Source organism: Chelmon rostratus, chromosome 18, assembly GCF_017976325.1.
Source record: "Chelmon rostratus isolate fCheRos1 chromosome 18, fCheRos1.pri, whole genome shotgun sequence".
Taxonomy (NCBI): Eukaryota; Metazoa; Chordata; class Actinopteri; order Chaetodontiformes; family Chaetodontidae; genus Chelmon; species Chelmon rostratus.
This window is the reverse complement of record NC_055675.1, coordinates 24556243-24569001: the sequence shown is the minus strand read 5'-3', so window position 1 is coordinate 24569001 and position 12759 is coordinate 24556243. Positions and strand designations below refer to the sequence as shown.

At 42.5% G+C, this 12759-nt stretch overlaps 1 protein-coding gene across 3 annotated transcripts in view; it reads right to left on the bottom strand.

Annotated features, from left to right (window-relative positions):
* Positions 1 to 12759, bottom strand: part of LOC121622331 (pleckstrin homology domain-containing family G member 3) — a 35111-nt gene that overhangs the window by 13648 nt on the left and 8704 nt on the right. For all 3 annotated transcript variants that reach the window (XM_041959281.1, XM_041959282.1, XM_041959283.1), the window contains exon 3: positions 2274 to 2725. In XM_041959281.1, the coding sequence (XP_041815215.1) occupies positions 2274 to 2725 (452 nt within the window). The remainder of the gene's footprint in view (positions 1 to 2273; positions 2726 to 12759) is intronic.

Here is a 12759-nt window from a genome sequence, read left to right as displayed (position 1 = left end):
GAGAGAGGAGAGGAAACAAGGAGACGAAGAGGGAAGGAAGGAAAGGGGTGAGGGAGGAAAGAGAGACGAGGGGAGGAAGAAAGGAGGGAGGAACAAGGAAGGGAAGGAAAACAGGTGAGGAAGGAAAGAAGGAGGAACAGAGGAAACAAAAGTTAAAATCTAAAATATTTTCTAAGCCAATCACAGTCTGAGGAGGAAGGCCGTCAGTACAAATAGTCTTTCTTGCTGTCGTGTCTCAGTTTGTCCAGCAGGTGGCAGACTGACATCATGTGAGAAGCTGACAGTAATCCAATTACTTTCTGTTTGGCTCAATCACTCTGATCTGAATGTCATGTTGATTTCTACTTTTTATTCACAGACGATTTATTAATGTTTAGAAATTAATGAAGATTTTTGTTGTTTATCATCATTTAAACATTTTGAAATTAATTATTTCTTGATTTAATTGGAAGTTTTAATTATCTCATATTCTGAATCAAATCTAAAATAATAATCATTTTGTTAATCAATAAAAAGTAGGACTTTTCATTTCCCATATTTTTTAATTGATTTTAACGATTAATTCACACAGAAACCATTTTGTAATTTTTTTGCTTGTTTTATGAATAAAAACTGAAATATTTTATTAGAATAAATCATCTGATTCTGCTCTGTCGGGTCTTTTCTTCCTTTTTATTCTTGTCTTGTTTTTAATTATCTGGTTTGATTTGTTTCTGTGACGACAGACTGTGTCACCGTTTCAGGCTTCAGTCACTTCTGTTCATCACATGGTTGCGTTTAGGGTCTCACTGACTGCAGGACATTTCTCCGTCGGCGTGTTTGCGTTCTCTCTCTGTGTGCGGCAGCCTGCAGGCTCAGATCTTCACTCTGGGTTCAGGTTTATGTGTGATCCTCACTGTTACATAAGCAGTTAATCCTGTTGCTGCAGAACATCTTAACCAGGTAATTATAGTCTGTGACGGCGGCGTTATTTAGAGGAGCTCCGACGGTTCTCTGTCCCAGCGTCACCTGAACTAAACGTGGGTGATTTCTACAGGAAGTGAAGCTGGTTTTTGACGACATGAATAAAGTCAGCACATAAAAACTCAAAATCAGTATTTCCATGTGGTTTTATGGCATAATTTCTATTTTCACATGAGGGTTTCGGTCATTATTGTTTCTGATGGCAGACGTTTTTATTTGCAGGAGAACAATCGTGGTGATAATTAGTGATAATTAGTGATAATTAGTGCTAATTAGTACAGTGTGTGTGTTTGTTTTGATACAGCCACCAGAGAAATGTGATGAACACAGCATTTTAACATCCCACGTGGATTTCTGATGCTTTTATTTTGATAGGTAAAGGTTAGCTCTTCCAGTGTTAAACTGTTAAACATGTTTTTTTTGTATTGTTGATACATTTTTAGGTGAATAAATATGTTTTCATGCAGTTATATGCACTTGTTCTGTCTTAGCTGGAAGCTTCGTACTTGTCTTCCTCTTGTTTACTTTTGTTCTTTCCTGTGAAGCAGCATCAGGACATGTGAGGACATTCATCAGGACATGTGAGGACATTCATCAGGACATGTGAGGACATTCATCAGGACATTCAGACAGTTTTACTGAAATCACGCCCTGTCTGTGATGCTGTTTTCTCCGCTGGTCAGTCAGCGTATTTATATCATGATGAAATGCTGCAGCTGGATTAGCGTACCGCTAATGCTAACACAACATTTCCTGCTGCTGCTTCACATTAACACAACGTTCGTATTCAGGAGTTTTAATCACTGACTGACTTCTTCATAACAACAACCTGAATTTGTTTAGCTCATATTTCATCATTAAAGTATTTATTCTAATATCTTAATATTTAATTTTAAAATGACTGTATCTGTTATTTGTGAAAATGAATCGAATGTATGTTGTTACATTTTATTAATTTTCCATTTAACAGGCTGTGCAGCCTGTAGCTGCTCAAACAATATTTCAAACTGATCTGCTGTCACTTTGTTTTGATGAACGATAGCGGCCAGTGCAAAGCTCACTGACTCACTGCATTTCCTGTGAATACTTACAAATTAAAGTCAGATTGTTTTTCTGCAGTTAAATGCTTTTAATGTGAAGCTGCAGCAGGAGGAAATGTCTGCGAGGACCACAGACTCAGGCACCTCGAGATACCTCGGGGGGGCGACGGATACTGACCGACAGTCAACCGTTGAACAGGAAGTGTTCGAGGTTCCTTTAATTCTGTCTTAGTTTTCTGAAAGAAGATGAAAGCGTCTTCAGCGACTCACCTCTACAATCATGCGCAGGTCTCTGACGTACATCCTCTCCGTCTCGATGATCTCCATGACGACCCGGTCCAGGTAGGTCAGCTGAGGGTTTGGTGCCATGCTTCTGGCTATGAACGGCGACGTCTGCAGGCGGCGGCTCGAAGCCCGACTCGGCGTGAACTCTTTGTTGTTGTTGTGTATCAGGCCGAGTCCCTGCCCCCTTCTGTCAGGCTCGGGGCGTGGCCACGACCCCCCCTCACCGTCTGCAGCGCCCCCTGCAGGGCTCAGGTCCAAGTCCAGGTCGGGGGTTCGGGCGGACTGCGGCGGGACGAGGTTGTCGTCTCGGGAGGATCCGGACCCGGAGGACAGCGTGGAGATCAGGCTCACCGGGCGGCGGTCGGAGGAGTCGGAGGGCGTGGCAGAGGGAGCACGTTCATTACTGCTGATGGAGGCAGTGGACAGGCGGGAGGACTCTGAGGAGGAGAGGGGTGATTGACAGGTCTGATCGGAATGACATCACAACATTTTCATAGCTCAACAGCACATCAACAGGACGCTTCCTGATCCAGCAGAAAACCTCCAGATGAATGAAAACATCTTCATAAAGTCAACACAGAGCAGAATATAAATACAGAATTTTACTCCATCACAAAAGAAAAGATCTTACACTTTAAAAAAGAGATGATGGAACAGCACAAACCACAAAATCATGTGACATTTCCTCTGAATACTGCAGGTTGGAGACACCTCGTCCTCCAGCAGCTGCACTTCCTCCAGCGTCCATCAGAGGCCGCTGTGATCTCCACACACAGAGGCCAGACTTTCACAGTAAGAGTCTCACTACGATCGCTGAGCTTCTACCGTCACACTGAGGGCGACTTTCACAATAAAAGACAGATCAGGAAGATCTTCCAGCGTAAACAGATGGTTGGTGGTTTTCAGACCTGTCGGGTTCAGAGATTCAGACAGTCTGCCCACACCTGGGGGGTTTTTATCTGTTGAACACCTCAGGAACTGAAAGACTGCAACAGGTTTGAAGGAGCAGGAGACAAATCCTGTTTGTGTCACTTCACGTAGCTCAACAAACAGCTCAGATCAGTCTGTCCCTGCCAGACCAGCTTTCACAGTCCGACTCTGTGGGTCCCCCCAGAATCCAGAACTCTGCAACAGCAGGATAAAGAAACACACCTCCATCACAAACTGAGACTGAAAACCAGCTCATCCAACCTGTTCAATAAAGTTTGAACTGACTGTGGACGGTTCCTCTCTGCCTCATCGCTCTCCAATCAGCCAATCACATTACATTACGTTTCAGACATCCAATCACATCTCAGCAAGTTTCCTCCACTCAAACAGCTTCGACTGTCATTTGACAAGATGAAGCTGTTTGCTCACACCGATCTGATCGGATCGTTAACACCGATTGATTCATGATGTGATCACGATGATTCGCTGCAGTTTCACACCTTTGCTGCTCAAACCAGCCGCCATGAGGTTTCGGTCAGCGTTAGCAAAGCTACCGGCTAACCACAATACCTGAAGACCAGAGACAATGACAGTCCACCTGAGACAGAGGACACACGTGTTTGTTTCCTGTACCTGAAGGGGACACAGCAGCACTGCTCCCTGCAGACTGCTTCTGCTACTCTTCATCAAATATCAACTTCTTCAACTCAGTTTGTCCTTCAAACAGAAGAAAAACCTTCCTGCAGAAGACTGAGAGTGTGTGTGAGTGTGTGTGAGAGTGTGTGTGTGAGAGTGTGTGGTGTGTGTGTGTGTGTGTGAGAGTGTGTGTGTGAGAGTGTGTGTGTGTGTGTGTGTGAGAGAGTGTGTGGTGTGTGTGTGTGTGAGAGAGTGTGTGTGTGTGAGTGTGTGTGTGTGTGAGAGTGTGTGTGTGTGAGAGTGTGTGTGTGTGAGTGCATGTGTGTGAGAGTGTGTGTGTGTGTGTGAGTGCGTGTGTGTGTCCTGTTTGAAGTGGCCAGCCTGCACTTTGTAAAATTGTTTTCATTCAAACAGAGCGCGCGCACACACTCACACACTCACACTCACACACACACACACACACTCTGTCCGTTAGCTGTTTGGCTTCCTGCCAGTGTGAAGTCAGCGAGGCGTTCACTGACCCAGCAGGAAGGAGACTTATGGACTCCAGCCACTTAAACTTGATAACATGTGAGTGTGTGGACCAGTCACAGCTCAGTGTTACATTCAAACACACACGGGTGACCTTTGACCTCTGCAGCCGTTAGGACCACCACAAAGATCAGAGCATGTTTTCTATGATGGAACAAACAAGACAACATGGATCTGACAAAAAACTAAAATATGTTCATATAAGACCAAAAAAAGCTTCAGTTTAAAAGCAGAACTTTAAATCGTTCACGTAAACTTTCCAAGTTTCAAACTTTTCAGGAATAAATATATGAGAAATGAATGTATGATCACATAAAAAGGCAAAAGGCAGTCAGTGTCTGAGACTTCCTGTTTATAAGAGACAAATATCTGAAAATGTTGGAAATGACTCGGACCAAAACTGTGAGAGCAGCCGTGTTTTAAACCTCTGCAGCGACTCACCGAACCAGCGGCGGGCAAAGACTCGCCCGAGCCGCCGCTCCTCCCCGACGCTCCTGAAGGAGATCTTCACCTCCTCGTCTGAGCACGAACACCTCACCACGGCAACATCTCCTGCACCTGCACCTCCTCCAGCCAGACTGCGCCACAGGCTCCTCTGATACCCCATCAACTCAAACTCTGTCCCTCGGACGAAGAGAAAATCTGCTCCTCACTTTGAAAAAGAAGAAAACTCAGCCAGAGAGAAAACACTGAGTTTTCCTGCAACTTTAGAGACACCTGAAGGCTCCACAGGTTTGGAGAGAGTGAAGTTAGAGACGGCAGGAAACACACACACACACACACACACACCTACTGTAAGAATGGAGAGCAGGAGAAAGGAGGAGGAGCAGGAGGAGGAGTCACTCCAAGCGAAGATCAGAGAGAAAAAAGGAGAAAGAGGTACTACAATGAAGGAAAGAAAAAAATGGAAGAGGAGTAAAATGAGGTGCAGGAGGAGAGGAAGGAAGAGAGGAAGGAAGAGAGGAAGTAGGAGAGAAAGGAGGAGAGAAAGGAGGAGAGGAAGGACAGGAGGAGGTGCACAGAAGTCAGAGGAGCAGTCGTCTTTCTGAACTGATGCTCTCTGTTTCTACTCTTCAGATTATTTTATTTTATTTTAGATTTTTTAATTTGTTTTCAAGGTGATATGAATAAAGTTATTATTAACTTTATTATCAACACTAGTTGTCTGAAACATCCGGACTCTTCATGAAGAGACACAAACTATCTGCACATCTCAAACACTGCAGTACCCATGAGCCTCGGCTGCTGTTGCTATGGAGAAGAGGCCGGTCAGATGTCCGACACGTCACCGTGGTTACTGAATTCATTCAAACTGACTCTGAATCTCTGCGATCTGTGACAGAGTGGCTGGTCAAAGTGTGTTTTTATTCAATATTTAAACTAACGTGGAGCAAAATGCAATGTGGTGTGTTGAAAATCAGGAAAAAAGAAACAAAGGATAAAAACTACAAATACATGCAACATGTACCAAAAGTATCCAAAGATGGAGGAGTGACAGGGGTCAAAGGTCAGCGTAAACTCTGAGGACGTGTGATGAGCGTAAAGACAAACTGAACCACAGTCAGTCTGCTGCGTCTCCTGCATCGCTGAGGTCAGAGAAAGATGGCCGCCATCATTAACATCACAGCTGTGATGGAAAATAGACACACGTCATCAACTCCCATCATGCACCTGTTTTACAAATGTGCAGCTGAGCTGACTGATGGTTGGAGTGTTTGAAGTGATCCTGCAGCTCTGACCTTCACTCTGTAAAACTCTGTACAAAACTGCAAAACCCAGTAAAACACTGCAAAACACTGCAAAACTCTGAAACTCAGTAAAACACTGCAAAACACTGTGAAACTCTGTAAAACTCTGAAACTCAGTAAAACACTGCAAAACTCTGAAACTCAGTAAAACACTGCAAAACACTGCAAAACTCTGAAACTCTGAAACTCTGTAAAACTCTGTAAAACTCTGTGAAACTCTGTGAAACTCTGTAAAACTGCAAAACTCTGTAAAACTCTGTGAAACTGTGAAACTCTGTAAAACTCTGTGAAACTCTGAAACTCTGGGAAACTCTGTGAAACTCTGTGAAACTCTGTAAAACTCTGTAAAACTCTAAAACTCTGAAACTCTGAAACTCTGCAAAACTCTGAAACTCTGTAAAACTCTGTAAAACTCTGAAACTCTGAAACTCTGGGAAACTCTGGGAAACTCTGTAAAACTCTGTAAAACTCTGTGAAACTCTGAAACTCTGGGAAACTGTGAAACTGTGAAACTCTGTAAAACTCTGTGAAACTCTGCAAAACCCAGTAAAACACTGCAAAACACTGCAAAACTCTGAAACTCTGTGAAACTCTGCAAATATCTGTGAAACTCTGTGAAACTCTGAAACTCAGTAAAACACTGCAAAACACTGCAAAACTGCGAAACTCTGTGAAACTCTGAAACTCTGTAAAACTCTGAAACTCTGTGAAACTCTGTGAAACTCTGAAACTCTGTGAAACTCTGTGAAACTCTGAAACTCTGTGAAACTCTGAAACTCTGTAAAACACTGCAAAACACTGCAAAACTCTGAAACTCAGTAAAACACTGCAAAACACTGTGAAACTCTGAAACTCAGTAAAACACTGCAAAACTCTGAAACTCAGTAAAACACTGCAAAACACTGCAAAACTCTGAAACTCAGTAAAACACTGCAAAACACTGTTAAACTCTGTGAAACTCTGTAAAACTCTGTGAAACTCTGAAACTCTGTAAAACTCTGTAAAACTCTGAAACTCTGAAACTCTGTAAAACTCTGTAAAACTCTGTGAAACTCTGTGAAACTCTGAAAATCTGTGAAACTCTGTAAAACTGCAAAACTCTGTAAAACTCTGTGAAACTCTGAAACTCTGGGAAACTGTGAAACTCTGTAAAACTCTGTAAAACTGCAAAACTCTGTAAAACTCTGTGAAACTGTGAAACTCTGTAAAACTCTGTGAAACTCTGAAACTCTGGGAAACTCTGTGAAACTCTGTAAAACTCTGTAAAACTCTAAAACTCTGAAACTCTGCAAAACTCTGAAACTCTGAAACTCTGTAAAACTCTGTAAAACTCTGAAACTCTGAAACTCTGGGAAACTCTGCGAAACTCTGTAAAACTCTGTAAAACTCTGTAAAACTCTGTGAAACTCTGAAACTCTGGGAAACTGTGAAACTGTGAAACTCTGTAAAACTCTGTGAAACTCTGTGAAACTCTGCAAAACCCAGTAAAACACTGCAAAACACTGCAAAACTCTGAAACTCTGTGAAACTCTGCAAATATCTGTGAAACTCTGTGAAACTCTGAAACTCAGTAAAACACTGCAAAACACTGCAAAACTGCGAAACTCTGTGAAACTCTGTGAAACTCTGAAACTCTGTAAAACTCTGAAACTCTGTGAAACTCTGTGAAACTCTGTGAAACTCTGTGAAACACTGCAAAACACTGAAACTCAGTAAAACACTGCAAAACACTGTGAAACTCTGAAACTCAGTAAAACACTGCAAAACTCTGAAACTCAGTAAAACACTGCAAAACACTGCAAAACTCTGAAACTCAGTAAAACACTGCAAAACACTGTTAAACTCTGTGAAACTCTGTAAAACTCTGTGAAACTCTGAAACTCTGTAAAACTCTGTAAAACTCTGAAACTCTGAAACTCTGTAAAACTCTGTAAAACTCTGTAAAACTCTGTGAAACTCTGTGAAACTCTGAAAATCTGTGAAACTCTGTAAAACTGCAAAACTCTGTAAAACTCTGTGAAACTGTGAAACTCTGAAACTCTGTAAAACTCTGTGAAACTCTGAAACTCTGGGAAACTCTGTGAAACTCTGCAAAACTCTGTAAAACTCTGTAAAACTCTGAAACTCTGCAAAACTCTGAAACTCTGTGAAACTCTGTGAAACTCTGTGAAACTCTGTGAAACTCTGTGAAACTCTGCAAATATCTGTGAAACTCTGTGAAACTCTGAAACTCAGTAAAACTCTGTATAACTCTGTGAAACTAATACAATACATCAAATACAATGAATCAATCATCATCAGTTTAACATCGTGACTTCAGCAGCTTCTTGTGTGTTTAATGTTCTGCTTTGATGGTTAATAACAAAACATCATAAATGTGATGTTAATAATAATGATGCTATAAATCTGTTTTAAAGAACATAAAGTCTGTCATGTGATGCACCAGTTTTACAGTTTTCAGTAAAACTGTCATAAAACCTAAACGGATGCTGTTCGAGTCTGTGTGAATCACACCGATTGTGGGTTTGTTTGTTTGTGGCACTGAGCGTCTCGGAGGGGGGGTGGGGTGGGGGGGGTTATGAGGCAGGATAATGGCCGACTGTTCTGGAGACACAGCAGAGTTCTTTAACCACGACGTCTCATCCTGATGCAACACATTCAGACTGTGACTTCAGACATCCCATCAGCTTCTATCAGCGAAGGTGGACAAATTATTAGAAACTCCTCTGTGAGACATAGTGGACAGGAAGCCGGTGTGGACTGGTCCACCTGCTCCAGGTTTCGTTTCTGCTGCTCTGTTTTCCTGCAGGACAGCAGTCAATAAAACCCAGTGTGCTGCCTCTTTCCTAAAAACGGCACATTTCTAAATGAGGTTCTGTATTGGGTTAGCAGAAAGTAAACGGAGCCGAGGACACAGACCTGTGATGCACACAGTTACTGTAATAAACACTACATGGCCAGAAGTATGTGGACAGCTGAACACTGCAGCTTTGTGTGATAGTGGAACACATCAGCTGGAGTCTTTCCATCGCACAGAACTGACAAAACAATCTGCTTTTAAATGCGACGTGACTTCCTGACAAACTCCTCAGCACTGAAACGATGAGTCAGCTCATCAATTCTGATGATCAATGAATCACTTCAGTCATTTCTCAGATATTCTCTGGTCTCAGCTTCTCTTTGTCATACGTGAGTCAATTAAAAAATTGTTTTAAAGGCTAATCAATTAACGGAGCAATAATCAGCAGATTAACTGATCCAAACAATTATTAATTGTCGTTGCAGCTGAACTGAAACATTCAGACTCTTTTAAATACAAACTGAGGATTAACCACTAAAAGGCTTCACCTGATGGGATCAATGCAGACAGCACCTCTGCTTGAGTTCTAGTTGTGAAATAATCCATTAATGAACATTTCGACCTGCTTACAGCGACATTAGAGCTGTTATTGACCGGTCATTCCATGTTTACTGATGAAACTGGATAAATCTGTGTCACTCACATCATTTCAGAGGCAGAACATTTCCTGTCTAAAGCATCATGTTTGAGGAGGAGCGTCCACAGACTTTTGGCCATACAGTGGAAACAGTAAGTCCAGGGCTGAGATGTTATTTACTTCCTGTATTTCAGATCGGACAGTGTGTTCTCTGCTGACCTCAGATCTGTTTGTCTGTCTGATCTCAAATCAACAGATTTCTCCACATTAACTTCATCGTCTCCTCTGATTGGTCAGTTACAGACAGGAAGCTGAGCATGTTGACACATCCCTTCCTCTCACAGTCTGATCTGTAATCAGCCGGTGAGTCACTCAGACGTGAATCTCTTCTGTTTACCTGCTCAGTTTCTCCTCCTCTCTGTGGGGGAGGAGGGGGAGTTTAACTGTGGGAGGATTATCAGGGAGGAGTGTCAGAGCTCCTGCGTGCCTCGAATGCCTCGCTGTGGGAGGATTAACCCCTTGTTGAGATGGACGGACGACCCGCCATCTTTCTTTTGGACTCTGCTCAGTCATGATCGGGGGGCGCGGGGAGGGGCTCGGTCATCACCCCTTTAATTAAAACCAGAGTTATCCGAAAAAGGCCCATACATCAGACATTTTGAGGATGATGTATTTAATGTGTACTTTGAGGTTTTAGTTCGGTCCACGTCCCATCTGCTAACACAGGAGGGGCGGGGTTATACTGCAGCTGGACAGCAGGGGGCGATCTTTATATACCATAAAAATCAATGGTTTCACCCTTAAACTGTCAGCGGATCAATAATTCAACTCATCAAATAAAAAACTGTCTATTTATTATCTTAATAAAAAACAACATACTTCCTGTGTTTTACAGTGTGGTCGTCACAGTGACGGATGTGTGTGCGTGTGTGTTTCTAATCTGTAATAATGAGGATTAAACAGTTTGTTAATCCAGCACAGTGAGAGAAGAACCAAAAGAGACCAACAACAACACAGCGAATCCCTCAGATCCGGCCAATCAGCAGCTCCGACCTGCAGCAGCTGATTCAAACACCAAAACAAGAGCAGGGCCTTCGAACAAGCTGTCAGGGTCAGGATGTCTTTGGTCTTTGAAGCTGGTTTTCTGTTGTCATAGCAACAAGTCCATTCGCCTGAACCTTTAACAATACAGCTTCTTGACAGTCAGCTGATCATGATGATCAATATCACTCATACAAACCAATATCAGACAGTTTATATTCTTCACCAGTAAAATCATCACAGACCAACAAACCAGTTTTAAAAACACCAGAAACCATTAAAATTACTTTATAATCATCACAAACCACCTTAAATTCTACAACCTAATATAAACCAGTTTTTATCATCAGTGAAATATCCCTAGAAACCAGTACACCCCAGTATTCACTCTAAAAACCAGAATCACACCTAAAAACCACTGTTATCTTTTTAAATTCTCATAATAAACCAGGAAAAATGTGTCATAAACCACCACGATAATCATACACCAGTATAAACCAGTAAAGACCAGGACAGCAGCACCATAAACCAGAATACACCAACATACACCAGTATAAACCAATATTAAGCACCACACATGAGTATACACCAGTACAAACACAGTCTAGACCATTAGAAATTAATATGGGCCAATTTAAACTGGAATGTCCCTGTATACAGCAGCAAAAACCAGTGTTAACCTGTATATGCCAGTCTAAACCAGTATGTGCCAGTATAAACCAGGATACAGCAGTATAAATCTGTATGCATCAGTATATATCAGAATACACCAGTATGATCCAGTATACACCAGTATAATCCAGTATACACCAGTATAATCCAGTATACACCGGTATAATCCAGTATACACCAGTATGATCCAGTATACACCGGTATAATCCAGTATACACCAGTATAATCCAGTATACACCAGTATGATCCAGTATACACCGGTATAATCCAGTATACACCAGTATGATCCAGTATACACCAGTACAAGCTCTGCAGAACCTGATGATGTCAGCGCAGTGACATCCTCTCTTATGTAACACAGTTCAAGCCAGCTGGTTTCCATGGTGATAAGGAGTCTGGTCATGTGACCTAAGATTAGCTTCAAATTCAGAGAGGCAGAGACAGACAGGAAGTCTCACCACACACACACACACACACACACACACACACACACACACGCGCATACACACACGCGCGCGCGCGCGCACGCACACACACACTCACACATACACACACACGCACGCACGCAATCACATATACACACATACATATACACACACAATCACATATACACACACACACACACACACGCACGAACGCACATATACACACACACAAACACACACACGCACGATCTTGACGTCAAAATCCAATCAGGACCAGTATTGAGTCATTAGGATCAATATTGAGTCATCAGGAGAATGCAGGTGTGTGGTGGGCGGAGCCTCAGGTTCAGGTGGTATTTTGGTATTTCCTGCCTCAGACCATCAATCTGACCTCTAAACCAGTTTGTCTGTTAACTGAGTCTAAATGCTACTCTACCCATGAGCCTCGGGGGCCGTTGCTATGGCGACGCCTCCATCCAGGGCTGTGACATTTAGAGCGTTTTTGGATCGGCAGTCAGGAACAGACTCTGGATCAGATGTTAGATCATCAAAGTGATTCTGACCTGGGGGGTGACCACCAACCAAACTCAGAACAAACAAACACCACATTTAAGCGACTCGTGTCTTCACGGTGTTACAGCTTTACTGCTGCTCCTCTTCGCTCCATTTCCTCACCTCACTGCTCTAAATGAAGCCGTCTGATTGGCCGGATACATGTTGAAGGTTTTTGATCAGATGAGTCAAATCAAAGATCAAATATTAACTTTCTTCATACAGACTCCTCCTGCTGATTCATCCAGAACAAATAAAACATCATGGAGCAGGAATTTACACACCATTGATCCTGATTTACCTTTCAGTGATCAATCATCACATCAATCAGCCAACATATCGAACAGAAGACGGACCAATAATTCACAAATCAGAAGGGGTGAGTCCCAAAGTCCTGATAAACCTCACCAGCTGACAGTGAAAACTCTAAAACCTGATGGAGCTGTAAAATCCCAGTTTACCTTAAACAGAGCGCGGACTGCAGAGCAGAGAGGCAGAC